Here is a 16298-nt window from a genome sequence, read left to right as displayed (position 1 = left end):
GGGTTTTTAAAAATTTAAAAAAAAACCCTTTCCTTCTGAGAGGAAAAAAGAAAGGATTAAAAAAAAAAAAAAAAAAAAAAAAAACGTGCAAAGGATATTCAGAAACATTAAATTTATTTGCACACACTTAACATTGTTTCTACCTGACCTTGGAATTCAAATTCCTTCCCTTATCATTAGATCACATGCACATGCCTCAGCTAAATCACTGCATAATTAAAGGGGCTCAGATAAGTAATCAGCAGGTCTGAAGGGAGGTACGACCTGAACAAGTGGAGTGATAAGAAATCTCTGATATCTCACTGTTCTCTCTGCATACTAACTGTGTTTTTCATGCTTCGACGCTCGGGTGTTTTGCTTTGGTTAATAACCCCTGTCGTCTTTTGCATCAACAGCACAAGTGACACACACCAAAATAGAGAGAGGTGGAGGAATCAGTATACAGGGTGTGTCTCAGCACCAACACAATCTAATCTTAGTCCACATCTGACCTCTACTGACTAATTTATGCAACTGCAATCTTGGTCCACTCTATGGTCAGCAGAGGAGGAGGAGTCAAACAGAGCAGTAAACATTAAACCATCTGAAGCAGACGGACAGAAAGGGTCATTCTCTGAAAACATCAACACCATGAGAACAGCCATGTTGGTTCCTTAATTATGTTCAATCCAAATATCATCTATGACTAAATGAGTCATAAATTGTTAGAAATAAAGATATAACACCTTTTTCTGTAGAAATTTGAATATGGTAGCTGACTTTTCTGAGGAAAGTCTTAAAATGCCAAGGAACAGAAGCAGAATGTGAGCTGAACTGCTATTCAAGTTTGGAAAACAAGTTATATGTTAGATGAGTATGTCTGTCTAATCTGTACCATTCCAGCAGAAAAAGTGAAGAATAAATTTGAGGAAACTGATTTTGACTTTAACAAGCCACATTTTCCACTTAATGCTAACTTAAAAAAATCCCCAAAACATTCTGCTAAATCTGATACAACATCTCCATTTTGAAAAAAATTGTCAATTAGATGTTTTTACAAAGAAAGCACAATAGCTGCAGCAGAACATTAAGCATGCGTTGATCACACTACAACCCATTTGCGTTCCCTACATGTAAAGTCATCTCACCTCTTCCAGCTCCTCCTCCTCACCTGGTGACTTGGGAATGTTTTAGTAAAAATGCTTCCAAGAGCAGACTCATTCATAGAGAACTTCTGGCTTAAATTGCAAAAAAAAGAGAGAGCAAAGTTACTCCATAAAACTCCACTGATCATCCGGCATTCTTCATTGATTGATGGACCAAAGCCCACATTCGTTCTTGCCTCTTTTCTTGTTTTGCCTCCAGTCTTATCCTTTTCCAGGGGATTATTCAGCTCAGTTTCTCTGAGTCCACCTCTCTCTCCCACTCGTGTCGTTCTTTGTCATGAGGGTAATCACATGCACGCATACTCTACAACCAAGCAAGGCGGATGTCCACACAGCAGAGACAGAGGACTAGTGTTGGCCATCGCAGGCTATAAATAGGCGTCTTGAGTTCATCATTGTCTCTTCCTATGATGGTGAAGAGCCTGGAGGGCTTGGAGAGGGAGGAAGGCAGACCAAACAGCATCCTTCTCTGCCAGCTATCCCTCCTTTGGCTTCACCTCTCCTCATCGTCATTTTTGTTAGAGGGTAACTCATCATACGCTTTGATTTTACTGAATGACAAAGCAAAATGAGAAAAATAATCAATAATCCAAGAGACAGATTCTATTCCTTTGTTTTTGTTTGGAAAAAAAGGGGGGCAATGAAAAGATGAAAGGTCACATGTGTAACACTTTCAATAAGAAGAGAATGACAGTGAAAGCCTCTGTATACTGTTGTTGAATGTCACAGTGCAGAAGATCACCAGCAAAATGCCTGAAATGCTTTTCATACTGAAGAAGTTCATTTTCTTCCTCATCTGCTGCATTTGCATGTAAATTCTGATCGCTCACTTGGCAGAATTGGTTTTGTACTTACACTAGAAAAGAAAAACACATTCATTTCAACATTCCTTAATTTATTGTTAGAACCATATTATAACAAGCATATTATTATTTCAGGAATGGACTTCAGACATTGCTTTTGAGGGTTATAATCCTAAATATTTTAGCTATTGTTTGAAGTCAGCTTTTATAGACAAAAGAATAAATGTGCCATGTAAAGACTGATTCATTACCTTTATGTAGCTTACCCTGCTCCCATAATCTTTCTTTAGATTAAGTTAACATTTTATTATCATTTATTAAAAGAAGGTAGAAGTGTTCTTTGACTCATCTTGCATGCAGAGAATCATTATTTCTAGCACTGATGTTTTCCTTTATGTAATTAAATTATGAATAACTATAATAATAATGAATAAATAATAATTGTTGAGAGAAAAACATGTTTTAGGAGCTCTGAAAATCCAAGTAAAAAAAAAAAAGACACTGTTGTTGTGGACAGACAGGATATTCTATCACAATCCAACATCAAAAGGATCCAACAAAACTCATCTATCAAAAACTCTCACGAAGGCGATATTCAGGTTATTATGCTCTTCCTTTTAAAAAGCTCTATTTGAACTATCAAGGCTCCAGAAGAGTTTCCAGACTGACGCTGCTTCTCCAACTAATTACTGCAGAATAAGTGGAAACTACTAACCACTAATAAAACATGAACAGAAAAGAAAAAAACAACAAAAAGCCAAATAGAGTTTCTTCTTACAAATCCACAACAATCCTTTGTTGTGTTCACATTCTCGATGAGATAACTGCTTCCACACCATGACACAAAGCGGTCCACCACTAATATGTATTCAGGTCTTTGTCTCTCTCAGACACACAAGACAACCGCAGTCTCATTGTAGTGTTTTGGCAGATGACAGGACTCTGACTTGTACAGAAAGTTTGGGGCAGACAGAGTCAAAAGAAATGAAGGAAAACTCATCGTAAGCCCTTTCTCCTGTGGTGCTCATCTGCCGCTGTTCACCTTAAAACACACAGTAAGCCTGGCTAAACTCACTGGATAAATTACTGGACACATTTCCCTGCAGACAGACGACTAAGTGTATGAAACATCAAATTACATATGTGTGAAAGAGCAGTCACGGATGTGACTATAGTAGTTGAGATATTATATATTCTGGCTTAACATTCAGTTTCTTAATTTCATGCGGTAGGTGCACATGATTATATAGCATCAACCAGAGGATTGTTGTTTACTTGTGTTTGGTTTCATCCTGAAGCATAAAAAGTTTTCTGAACTTTGAGACTTTTGGTCAAATAAAACCACAATCTTAATCAAAGTGGTCTAATAAATTTTACTCTGAAGTTATTAAATGTTTAAATAAAGGTGGGGACTAATTGTGTTTTTCCTGTTGACACATGGTTTCTGGTTTCTGACTGTTGAAAATACAAACAATGTGAAAACCATAGGGTGTGTGTGAACATCACTCTGTAAGATGTGACACAGTTTTGAAGATACATGTCAAAAATAGGACTGAAGAACTGCATGGCTATGTATAATATTTGCTCTGACGAAGCAGGAACGAGATGAGAGAAAGAACGGGGTTTATGAAACACAGAATCCAGCTGTCAGAATCCTGGGTTAAGTGGATCCTTACAGTTTTCTGTTTCTTCCTCCCTCGCTTTATTTTAGATGTCTTCTTTAGCTGTTTATCTACTTACGTTTATATCTGTTGGTTAACCATTCTTTAGTTTATTCTTCATCACTGTTAGAGAATGTGTTTGGTTTACTTTCTTTCCTTCTCCTCTCATGCCGTCTCTCCTCACAGCTGCACCCTGTTTCCAATCAGCCACCTGTTCTTTCTCCAGTAATCAAGTTTCTTTGTATGAAGCTCCTCATTTTCTGTCACTCACTGCTAGATTCTGTTGTCTCCCTCATGGTTCTCTATATATTCTCACACCTCAAGCCCTGTTGCTTTTTTTCCTGACACATTGTAAGTCAATTTTACTTTTGCTTTTCTAATTAACACTTCCAACTCATCTCCATTGACTCTCTGCACTTGGGTCCTCCACTAAGCATGACGACAACAAATGAAAAATGGGTAGTAACTACCAACCTCATCAGTTCACCAACTACAGAACTGAAGAACAGTGTAGACCTCTGACTTTTAAAACAGCTTGTGGCTTTGCTGATTTTCTTTGAAGAATATTGACCCAACATGTCTCTCAGGAGCAGACAAGGCTGTAGTTGCTTAGTAAATTGTTTAGGCTGAACAGTTAAAATTCTCCTGTGTCCTTCATATCCATTGGATTGTGATTGTATTACAACAGCTTATGGTAATTAATTTCTGCTTTTTATACCCATGATGCCAAATACATGTTCTATCTGCTGCTGTAGCATTTTCTGGGGTTTTCAGCCTGGAATTTCAATGACAAAAAGACTCATACAAGGAGTGAAACTTCTTCTCCTACCCATCCTCCTCAAACCTCACCCAAACCTCTTTCTCCTCTTTTTTCCCTCCCTCCAGCTCTCCCTCTGTGCCTCTCTGTCCTGACTCCTCCCTTATTTTAGGCTGGTGTCCTCACAGTGTCCTCTTCTAACTAAATGTTTGTTCTCAACTCTGTTGTCTGTTAGTTCTTGCAAAAAGCTCAGACAGTGGGAGCCTTTTACTTCAGGACAGGTAAGTTTGGACATGAGCAACTATTATGGCTTTTATTTTTATCTTCATTGTTTTCTACATATGCTGGTACAGCTGCCTAAAAGTGTTTAATATGCCATGTATGTTATTTAAATTTGAGCTTAAAGCAATTAGGGGAGTTTTTGTTGCTGAAGTTAGAATGGATGTTAAAACATTTGCTCTTCATATCCATTGCCGTACATTAGTTTGTTTCGAAATTACACGGTAATTATCAGGCAACAAGAAATTAACTAAAATTTTAAATTTCTTGTTTATTTAGAGAAATATAGGGGGGGCATTGTCTATTTGACAATTCACACTCTGAGTATTTTCCAATATTTTATTATGTAATCCTCAATAAAATGACTGAAAAGAAACCCTAACCTAGAATATAGGTAGTCTGACAGCCTATCCAGGTTGTTTCCATCCTATCTGTGTCATGCTGACAGCTTCTTTGCATTTTACAATATTCTCCTGAATAGCTCTTGAGATATCCACTGCTGCCGGCAGGCTCAAGCAAAAGGGATGGAAAAGAAAGCAAACCGACACTTTTCCTTTTATAGTTATGACTGTATCAAACCCAGAGTGTTGCAGATGTTTTCTGTCTGCTGAATGACAAATCTGAGCGTCAGATATACAATGAGTGAGGAATGTACACAAGCCAGTGTTGCATGTTTGCAGAATGCCTTTTGGAGGAGGAAACAAGTGTGGCTGCTGCCAGAAAACTGTCTACTTTGCTGAGGAAGTGCAGTGTGAAGGGAAGAGCTGGCATAAATCCTGTTTTCTGTGCAGTAAGTACTTACAATTCACAAGTAATCTGTGTGCGACTTCTTTTGACTGCTTTCACACATACCAAATAACATGCAGGAATGCAAAGTATTTGGCACGAGCATCCTCAGGTTTCCATTCGGGCATCTCCAGCCTTATTTGGATCTAGAGTAAACATGACGAAGGTTTGGTCTTCCTTATACGGAGAAAAGGTTACACATCACAGATCTCATCTGAATAGGCTGACACCAGGTCTTTTCTTTTTTTTTTCTGTCACAAAAAATTGGTTCAGAAGGTTTCGACTACATTGATTATTTTTGAATAACCTTTTAGAAGATACTTTATAATTGTCTGCCAACAACTGGACGATTTAAAAAAAAACAAACATTTTTCTTCCCCTATTGATGTAAGTGGTCTGTAAAAAGAACTTGGACAGCACGACTGTGGCGGTGCATGGAGATGAAATCTACTGCAAATCGTGCTATGGCAAGAAGTATGGGCCAAAAGGCTACGGATTTGGAGGAGGAGCAGGAACGCTGAGTATGGACACAGGAGAAGGACTCGGAATCAAACCTGAAGTGTGAGCAAAATATTATTTTCTCCCACCATTTAACCTCTCAGTGTACCATAAAGTTCCACAACCAGAACAGATGACTCCAATGTCAAAAACTGAGAAGGAAAGAGGTTTACAATAATTATTGTTGTCAGTTATGAAATCTATTAAATTAACAGTTAAAGTCATCCTCCTTGAATGGATTTTTTACATGTCTGCAAGATAAACAAATGAGTTTCTCCTCATAGACAAGCTCCTCACCGACCTACAAATAATCCCAATGCCTCCAAATTCGCCCAGAAATCAGCAGGGTCAGAAGTGTGTCCACGATGTGGGAAAACAGTGTATGCAGCAGAGAAGGTTATTGGTGGAGGCAATGTAAGAAAAATCTTAAATATTACCTCAATGTTAAATTTTGAATCTAAGCAAATATGAAAGTTCGCTGCTGACTGTTCCAATTTATTTGAAACGATTTATATGTTCTTCTCCAACAGTCGTGGCATAAGGGCTGTTTTCGCTGTGCTAAGTGTGGTAAAGGCCTGGAGTCCACAACCCTTGCTGACAGGGACGGAGAGATTTACTGTAAAGGTCTGTTCACCTCTGCTGGAAGTAAAATGGTGGTTTAATTAGCCGTCAAGTGGAAAATTGCATCATCTATCATGTCCTTTTAAGTAAAGTAAAAAGAATTTTCACATTATTTTGGCAAAAACTGTTTTTATCCCAGGAAGGTGTCAACAATAGATGTGTTTTCACACCTTCGACAAATTAATTAACCCATAAATAAGGAAAACAAATCTGAGAAAGGTCAGATATTTACAAACCAAACTGCCACTTTAAGCTTTTGTAGTCCTAAAATAGTAACTGAAGAGATTTCTGGATCCCTTATAAAACCACATTGAACACATAAATAACATTTTCTATTTTCATAGAGGATGTGTAACATTTTGATTGCAAGATGGTGTAGTTGGTAACACTGTTGCCTTGCAGCAAGAAGTACCTGGGTCTTTCTGCATGCTCTCGCTTCTTCCATTGCAGGAATAATGACCTGGTCAAGCTCCTCTTTTTGTCATATCACCAACCAAATAAAATGCCAGCAATTCTGAGGATTTTCTTTTTCCAGCAGAAAGTCTAGTAACCCAGTCTCCCACTACTGAGCAGAAAGGAAGGAAACTTACTCCACATAATACAAATATTAATCATCATCCTCCTAATTTTTTGATTGCATGTCATTTCATCCCCAGGGTGCTACGCAAAGAACTTTGGCCCAAAAGGCTTCGGTTTTGGGCAGGGTGCAGGAGCGCTGGCTCATTCGCAGTGAAGCCGGAGGCCACAGCCAACGAGGGACTGACAGCTGCTGTGCTCTGATACTGCAGCTTCCTGGGTCTTTGCATCGATATCTAACCTTTCACTTTTCGCTGCAGGCAGTAGGCAGTGATTCACAAAACAAATGGCTTTTTTTTTTTTTACACGCTTACCAGGAAGGGAGGCGCACATGAGCTAAAAAAAAGCTTAAAAAGCTGGAATGTGTCTGTTGTTTTATAAGGATAATGTGTTTCACTTTAGTGGTGTGAAAATTAAAGATTACAGCTGCAATGTGAACATGAGGTGTTTTTAATTAATACTGAAAATATTAAAGTGAGTATGAATAAATGGAAATCAATGTTTATTGATTCAAGCTAGTCGGTTATGACTGAGGTGATCAAAATAAAGTCTTATACATATTGCTTTACCTTTCAGTTAGTGTAAGTATTCAAAATTATCTGCACGTTTTGACAAAAACTTATGTTTTGCAAAACAAACGTATAATTCTTTCTAATCTGACACCATTTTCTTGTGACTCATAAGAAAATGAGTCGCAGAGATCTGTGTTTGAGTTGTTGGGCATGCTTGTGGCTCTTCTGAATTTTGACCCGCGTTGCGACTGAAAACAAGTTGTTGTGGTGAACAACAAAGTCTTAGTGTTCTGCTCCAACTCTGGTTGTGCTGGAGAGTTGGCACACTGGCCGGAGTGCCAGGCAGCTGTGGTGGTGGAGGTGGGTGTCTGGGTGGAGGCAGCTGTTTGTTCTGGCACCGAGAGCCACATCAGGTTCAAACCTACACCAGAAACCCTTTCAAGAGGAACATTTTGCCTTCAGGTCGTTTTGCATATTGCTGAATGTAAAACAATTGATCAAGCAGTCTTCCACCGTTGCTGCCATCTTTGAATTGATAAAGTTTTTAAAATAAGTATAAAATTAGCTCTTCACACAACTTCTCATTCAAGGGCCACAGGAGGTGTAAACCTCCAAATCATTGCCTTTTACTTGTTTTTGTCTTTGTGACTAAAGCTGAACCAAAATGCAACAATGGCTTAGATCTGTGCAAACGCACAGAAATTAAAGCAACATAGCTTTGCTTGAGTGAAACCGAAGGAATGTCTTTAATTCTTTGAAATGTCCTAATCTGTTAGCAGCTTTTAACCTGGGTAGATGAATTATATGCAGCAGCAGCAACAGTAATGACGTTTGATCTCTTTTAGTTTAAATCTCAGAACATCAAAGAGCATGTTGCTGTTTGATCTGAGCTGATGAAGGATGAAAAATCATGTTAAAGATTCTGTCAGTCAGAATAAGGTCAGAGCACCAAGAACTAACCCCCCCAAAAACATCAACAAATGTTCAAAGCAGCCTCAGAACACAGTGTCAGCAGAGTGAGGTAAATACTGGCGTTTTAAAAATGTCATAAGCAGAAATTATGACTACATTTACCTCATTGCCATATAGCAGTGGGTTTACTACTACCAAATAATACAAATCTCTGGATTCCAATTACTGGTAGCTAAAAGTACAACAACAAGATCTCATCTTTAAGAGCCTACCTAACCCTAACCCTATCATGCCACAAAGTAATGCTGCCCAAACAGCAGCTGCCCCACTAGAGGGCTCTCCAACAGCTTCCAAATGTGCGACACTAGTATTTTTCCAAGCTCTTGTAAACTACTCTTCACTTAAACATGATTTCCTTGTTTAGCCTAACGGTCCCAAGAGGTGGCGCTTTTAGACCAGCTGACGTCTTTTAGAATCAAACAAAAGACTTTGGGTGTGTTTCTGTGTGGATTTCTTTCAGACTGTCCATATTGACTACCTTATTAAAATACAAAAGGCAAGTTTATTTGTACAGCAGCAGCCATACAAAAGTAATTCAAAGTGTTTCACAGGAAAATAAACAGACAAAAAATAAAAAGACTTACATAAACACAAGCAATGCTTCGAAACAATGATTAAATTTAAGGATGACATGATCTTTACCATTTCATTTACTTAAATTGTGACTCACCAGCAGCTCAGAAACAAATTCAGACCAAAGACCATTCAGCCAAGTCAGTCAAATATAACTTTTAGATTCCTGTCACTTCTTATGACTTGGCTAAGTTATTTGATGTGTTCTCACAGTCAATAAATTATGCTACCGTTTTCCCCAAACAAATCCAAAGAAGACAAGGACGTTTTGTCATTTATGTATTGTTATAATTTTTTTTCTTAACACATCTTCGAAAGATAGTGTTTTGTTAATATGTCTGAAATCTAAAAGTTTTATAATCAAGTGCCAACATTATGTGGGACTGCATGTTACAGACCACGAAAGAGTTTCCATCTCAGAGATAAGAGGAGCAAATGATTAAATTGTTTTCTGTTAAAAAAAAATCTGTGAATTTGTGAAAGAATTGATTTGTTCTTTTAGCTAAAGAGTCATTCACTGACATTGTTGTGAAAGTAGAACAGTGGTGTCAACACAACACAAGCCGCACAAACACTGTTATCCTGAGACCACCCACTCTAGTAGTCAGTGCACTTGCGTGTGTGTGTGTGTGTGTTTTCTATTTAAATACCCCTGTGATAAACAGGACGGGCCGGGCAGAGAAAAGCAGGAGTTGAATGTTCTAGCTCATTCTTCTCTACATCACTTTTTCCTTCTGCTCCTGTAGCATCAACACATTAAGGTAAGGAGAAAATTAACTCTTATTTTTTTCTTTATTACAATCTTATTTCAGATGAAGGTAAGAATGTGTGTCTACAGTTTGCCTTGTGCAAATATATATATATATATATATATATATATATATATATATATATATATATATATATATATATATATATATATATATGTTTATCTAGTTAGAAAACAAATTATGCAAAAAAACTATTTCAACTATGACTAATCCACCAAAAGTTATTTACTATAAATGTATCTGTATGAAATGTAACTATTGGCAACAGAATAATACAAACTTTGTTTTAGAAAGACTTGAGATCCTTAATGTTGTATTTTCTCATATCAACCATATAGTTGGCAAAATAGGTGAAGTTGAAAATCAATGTATATATTCAATTTTGCAACTACATCACAAAATATAACACAGGTCACAATAAAAAGGGAAAGTAAAAACTGGATTTATATGCATCTGTATAGTTAATATACTTTAACCTTTTTGAATAAGGCGGATCTGTTTCTAAAAATATCTATTCCCTGTTGAGCTCATCATGTTTCTACCCATCATTGATAAAGGAATCACAAAATTTTAAATGCTTCATACAATTAAAATATTCTTTTGAGTTATGCTTATGAATCCATTCCTAATTTATACTTAAATTCCTGTTGCTAATCTACCAACATCTCTTTGTGAAGTCAACGTGGCATTCCTAAACTCAAAATGGCATTCCGGGAACGAGGGGCCTGGTCTATATTTGTGTCTTTTTTTATCCAGCAGAAAAGTGGGGCTGAAAGCAGGACGTCTAATCTATGTGGAAACATTCCCACGTTGGGGGCTTTGCATGCTTCTCCCTGCCTGCCATCACCTTGCCAAGGGGAGGGGGGCATTGTGTTATCAGCACTGGAAGGCGATAGGGTGATTTTGTCCAGTCGGCCCATGAGGACCATAGAACGATGACTGAGAAAATTGAACCATTTAAATTCTATTATTTAACAAATAAGTGACTGTTCTTTCAAAAGTTAAATATCTGAAAGTAAGAAAATCGGTGTTGGTCAACAGCGCTTGATACTGTGAATTATGTCGTTCCCCATCCAGGCTGTGCATACGAGGGCTTAACCAGAACCAGACTTCATAATTAACAACAACTGGGGCTCTAGAACCAGACTGTCTCCACTTTTAAGCTCTGTTAAATAAAACAAATGTATTTTTGTCTTGTAGGTTCATTAAAATAGCCATGACGCCTGAGAAAATGTAAGTATTGCTTTCTTCTTGTATTTTAGTCACTGTATGACGGGTTTATACAGTCATAAACATAAACCTTCATATTCATAGAAATTGATTGTAAAAACTAACTTAAAATATTTTTCTGTTTTGTTCACAGGCCAGGGGTAAGGTTAAGAAAATATTATCAATTAGAAAACAAATGCAAACACTGATTTTTATAGTTAAACCAGACTAGTAAAATATTAAACTATGACATGAATCTGATATTTGCAGAGAAAATCTAAAATCTCCGCCTCTAGAAAACTCATGCTAAAGGTAAGGAGGATTTGCATAGACAGAAACTTCACTCTCTGACTCAAACAAGATTCAGAACTTTTAGTTCCTTCTTTTAATAAATAAAACATCTCTACTCTTCATAAGAGCTTGATGGTTGCAAAAGCAAAGGAGGATCTGGAGCAGGAGATGGAAGAAAAGGAGGAGCAAAAGGCAAAATACCTGGAAGAGAAAGTTCCTCCAGCACCAGTCACTGGTTTGTCACTGGAGGAGCTAAAGGTAGATATTTCTGTTCTCATTTTTGTTTACACAAATAGCAAGTTTTGTAGGAATAAATACACATTTTTTGTCTGTGTAGGCATTATGTGAAGACCTGCATTCCAAAATAGATGTGGTGGATGAAGAACGGTATGATATTGAAGCCAAAGTCTTGCACAACAACAGAGAGGTACGGCTGATGCACCATACAGTAAACATCATACATACCTATGCAAAGTTACTTTAAAGGCTTGTTCAAAATGCCATAATATTTATCCATACAGATTAAAGATCTGAACATCAAAGTGCTGGACTTGCGAGGGAAATTCAAAAGGCCCAATCTGAGACGGGTCCGGGTCTCCGCTGATGCCATTCTGCGTTCCCTACTGGGCTCCAAGCACAAGGTGTCCATGGATCTGAGAGCCAACCTCAAATCTGTGAAGAAGGAGGACACAGAAAAGGTACATTTTTACTGAAATATAAGAGAGTTTACACAGAAAGCAGTGCAAAGAAATAATATTTTCCTTATTTTCACATCAATTTTCCAAGTCACAATCAGAAGGAAATTTATTGCCATTTATGGTTTCACAAAGAAGAATTTCTCTTGGCATTTGGTGCAGGCTTAAAAATACAGAAGACAAAATATACATAAAGTTTAATGTACTTATACAATATTATAAGTGTAAGGCACAAAGCACTAGCAATAAAGTAATTGCTAGTCCCTTGGACCCATATACGTTGGTGTACGTGTTTTGACATTTTACTACAAAGGAGACATAAATTTGAAGAAGCATCAATGAAACATCAACAAATTACAAATTACTGTTGTAATTTTACCATGCAAAGATGCTGAACCCTCCAAAACTTTCCCAAATGTTGTGATTAGTGCATAATGGCAAACTGTGATGTTTAACCTGCAGGAGAAGACAGTGGAAGTGAGTGACTGGAGGAAGAACGTGGAAGCCATGTCAGGAATGGAGGGGCGCAAGAAGATGTTTGACGCAGCCAAAGGCCAGATCCAGTAAAACAGTGGCAACAGAAGAAAAAGTCAGCTGTCATCTTCTGAAGCAACATCACTGTCAGTTCACAGAGTGCTGAATGTAGCAAAACAAAACAAAAAAGATGTTTTACACTGAGTATCTTCCCACAATTGTTTTTGTATGTTAATGAAATAAACAAATCCTAACATAGTCTGTCTTGTCTATTCAGAAGAATGTTGCTGACAAACTTAAAACCAAGTCAGCATTGCAGTCAGTGGCATAAGATCCAGCTCAAATGAAATAATCATATCTAGACAAAATAATTGAATGACACTGATCTAATTCGTCCTGAGGAGTCAGACTCAAATTGATCTGACTCCTTTGTGCACACACAGTTGTTTGTCTTATTTCTCTCTTGCCCTGTGATGGATTGGCAACCTACCAGGAGACAGACACCACACTCCTGCAAGCAAAATCAGTATAGACAAAGGATGTCTGGATGGATGTAGGTTAATGAAATGTCTCTACGTGGAATTTTTTTTTCAAAGGCTATGGGATTAAATGTCTCATAGCCAAGAAGGAGAGCAAACTTTTCTAATCAAAAACTCATCATCTTACTTTAACATTACATTTTTTAATTTCTGACTGGGAATATCGACATTATGCAGGTGGCATAAACTGAATCACTAAACAATATCTAGAATTTCCAAATTAACTCAATTTTAAACATTCACAAAAAAATGCAATTCACTCAATAGGATAACAACAAAAAGACAACATTTATACAAATCAGACTTATTTTAATTAGTGTAGATTATGTTTAGCATTATTTGATAATTATAATGGTTTACTTTAGTAGGTTGTCTGTTATTTGTGAGTTACTTTAACTTTAAGTGTAAAATCAAAATTGTAAAGGAACTTAAGATCACGTTTCTCAACATTTTTGATAATTGTAATCAAAAATGATAATAAAAACATTATCTTAAGTTTTCAAGTCTGATGGGGAACGTTTGTATTTTTATTCATTTTTTGTGTAAAAAAATCTGAATCACATTATTGTTAAAACTCAGGAGAGTTTTAACAATAAGAAGCTGCTGATAAGAAAGCAGCTTCTTATCAGCTGGTTTCCTCAGGACCTTTATTGTGCTAGATAATTATGCTAGATAATGCTGAGGACTAACATCTATATAATGTTTTTGTTGAATTTCAATCAAGACACATTTATTTTATACAAACTTTATAATGAAGTATTTTGAGCATGTTTAGCTGGATGTGTGTGCTTCAGGAGAGGATTTCTTACAGATATTGCATCTGACCTGAATTGCGTCTTGCTTGAGCTCGTTTTGCCACATGGGGGCAGCGTCTAGTAAAAAAGCAATTTATGGAGTGATCCACCTTCCTACCAAATGTTTTCATTGCTGAGTATACTTCTGTTTGTTTTGCAAAACCAGACATAATGGTGGCTGAATAACTGGAGGTTTCTGTTAAAAACGTGGATAAGCTACAGATCCCAGCATAGTGAAATAAACTTAGCTTAATGACTTTCTCTTGTTTGTCTTGTGTGACTCAGGGACCAGACAGGTGTGGTTTGTAGATAATAGAATCCGAAGGAGAAAGGGTGTTCCTTTTCTGTCAGAGGAAAATGGCTTGAGAACTCACTATGTCACTGGCCTTCTAATGATTTTAACCGTCATTTCATGAGATAAAATGATCGAAAGGTTTAACTTTTTTTTTTCTAACCTGGTCTCCTCAATCAATCTAAGTAGTGTTTCAGTTTTTATATGTTTATATGTGGCTTTATCTGAATAATGTTTTAAAGAATTTACATATTAGACACAACGGCCAGCCAGCCAAAGACCAAACTTTTCACAAACCAGGCTGCTTGTCTATTTTTTTTTAATTATTATTATTTATAATCCTAGTTTTTCTTTTTTTCCAAAATGTAAAAATCAAACAAGAGAATTGGATTTCTAACTTTCAACTTTCTGTGGCAATGCTTTATATTCCTGGCATGGCTGGATAGCTACTTCAGACAAGAGAAGACAATTAAGTGTTTTAAGGAAAAAACACTTAATGCAAACTTATTTGGCAGTGTCTCAATTTGGAAGACACATTTATACTCCAGCTTCGACTTCCTGGCTGATGTATGGAAATATTACTTCAGTTTTCCCACATGATGCCCTTTCCTCATATTTCCCACGTATGAAGTGTACCAGTCTCTCCCTGATTCAAAACAGCTACATAACACAATGCTTGGACCCATGAAGTTCACAGTCAAGGTGATATTCCAAAGCTTGCAAGCACCCACCATTTTTCCCCAAATACATTGAGGTTATTTTGGCCAAACTCTTCAGTGTTTTCATTTAATAATAATAATAAAAAAGAACATTTCTCTGGAAGTTTGAGTCTTTGCATCTGTGAAAACTGTATCTTGTCATTTTGGAGCAATGACTTCTTCCTCTCTGAGTGGCCTTTCCTTTTTTAAGAGTACAATGCATGTTTCATGGTGGATCCCAGCAGTTTCTTCCCAGCTTCATTCAGCTTCACAGGATTTTTTACTTAAGTGAGTTGATGTGCACATTTCACATCAAAATAAATTCCTCTTTAGGGAAAAGAACGTGTTCAGTTTCTAGATGGTAGGATGGCTGGACATTCCCAGGGTGGACATATTTATGCAACATAAATGCTTATGAATGCAAAGTGTTGTGGTAAAATAGATGACTTACTTCATGCAAAGAAAAATAAAAACAACAACTTATTTTTAGGTACTTATTTTTAAATGAGTTGGAAGGTCAAGTATGTTTATTTATTGCCCTTTGACAATTACGAGCATTAAATTTTCCTTACAATTAGTCCCCTCAACAAAACCCACCCCCAACAAAAAATGCAATGCTGTTTAATTTTTTGAAACAAAGCCTTGTTTATTTTTTATAAGAGTTTGATTTGCCAAAAAAAAAGTCCTCAAACCAGCAACACATTTTGCAGACATATTAAAAATATCTTGGGCAGAAGGTGAAACTCCCAGCCTGACAACGCCACAAACAGAGCTGCAGTTTGGCTTCAGCTCAGATGAGACATCTGAGTCATAATCCCCACTGCGGTGTCCAATGCAGCATTAAAGCAAACAGAGGGACTATCAAAGGGCTTGGCATGGTCATAACTGCTGTTGTTGATAACATGTTATTGCTTGTGGAGGCAAAGATGAGATTAAAGGCAAAGTGCAGAAAATTGAGCTTGTGAAGGGTGTGATAGGTAATTCATTTTAACCCTTACAGTAATAGCACTCACTGACACATTTTTGCAAACTGTCACTTTTGAAAAGGCAACTGAGGTTAAAAGTTTGAAAAGTTAACACCCAAGTCCCTGTATTCACTGTTAATGTTTGGCAACTTTGGAGTCAGAGGAGCGACAGCCATGCTTCTTTACTTGCATGTTCATGTAGGAGCAGGTTTATAAGGATTAAATGCAACATGCCCGAGTCGGGAAGACCTGTAATCGTGAAACCTTTTTCAGAGCAATAATCCTGTGATCTACTACTGAAGCTTCGAAAGGTAAAAATAGACAATGCAGATCCATGGACAACGCATGTTTTCCTATTCTAGTTAAGGCCATGTACCATCTGTTTGTA

The 16298-nt window shown here is 37.1% G+C and overlaps 3 protein-coding genes across 3 annotated transcripts in view; 2 read left to right on the top strand and 1 right to left on the bottom strand.

Annotated features, from left to right (window-relative positions):
• The window catches only part of LOC106954218 (uncharacterized), a 23818-nt gene extending 22054 nt beyond the window's left edge, over positions 1 to 1764 (bottom strand). The window contains exon 1 of the mRNA XM_015043539.1: positions 1128 to 1764. The gene's annotated coding sequence lies outside the window, so the exon portion shown is untranslated. The remainder of the gene's footprint in view (positions 1 to 1127) is intronic.
• Positions 1765 to 3855: 2091 nt separating this feature from the next.
• Positions 3856 to 7564, top strand: csrp1b (cysteine and glycine-rich protein 1b). Its single transcript, XM_015043534.1, has 7 exons — positions 3856 to 3960; positions 4602 to 4647; positions 5326 to 5435; positions 5824 to 5992; positions 6214 to 6343; positions 6460 to 6553; positions 7207 to 7564. The coding sequence occupies exons 3-7, from the start codon at positions 5327 to 5329 to the stop codon at positions 7281 to 7283; spliced, it is 579 nt and encodes a 192-aa protein (XP_014899020.1). The 5' UTR covers positions 3856 to 3960; positions 4602 to 4647; position 5326; the 3' UTR covers positions 7284 to 7564.
• Positions 7565 to 7775: 211 nt separating this feature from the next.
• LOC106954217 (troponin I, slow skeletal muscle-like) lies at positions 7776 to 12804 on the top strand. The gene is made up of 8 exons (XM_015043536.1): positions 7776 to 9944; positions 11154 to 11186; positions 11317 to 11323; positions 11433 to 11474; positions 11580 to 11711; positions 11791 to 11880; positions 11975 to 12151; positions 12611 to 12804. The coding sequence occupies exons 2-8, from the start codon at positions 11170 to 11172 to the stop codon at positions 12713 to 12715; spliced, it is 570 nt and encodes a 189-aa protein (XP_014899022.1). The 5' UTR covers positions 7776 to 9944; positions 11154 to 11169; the 3' UTR covers positions 12716 to 12804.
• Positions 12805 to 16298: the final 3494 nt, after the last annotated feature.

This window comes from Poecilia latipinna, unplaced genomic scaffold (assembly GCF_001443285.1).
Source record: "Poecilia latipinna isolate Pla-1442-1.1 unplaced genomic scaffold, P_latipinna-1.0 Scaffold637, whole genome shotgun sequence".
Classification (NCBI taxonomy): domain Eukaryota; kingdom Metazoa; phylum Chordata; class Actinopteri; order Cyprinodontiformes; family Poeciliidae; genus Poecilia; species Poecilia latipinna.
This window is presented reverse-complemented; position numbering and strand designations above follow the sequence as displayed.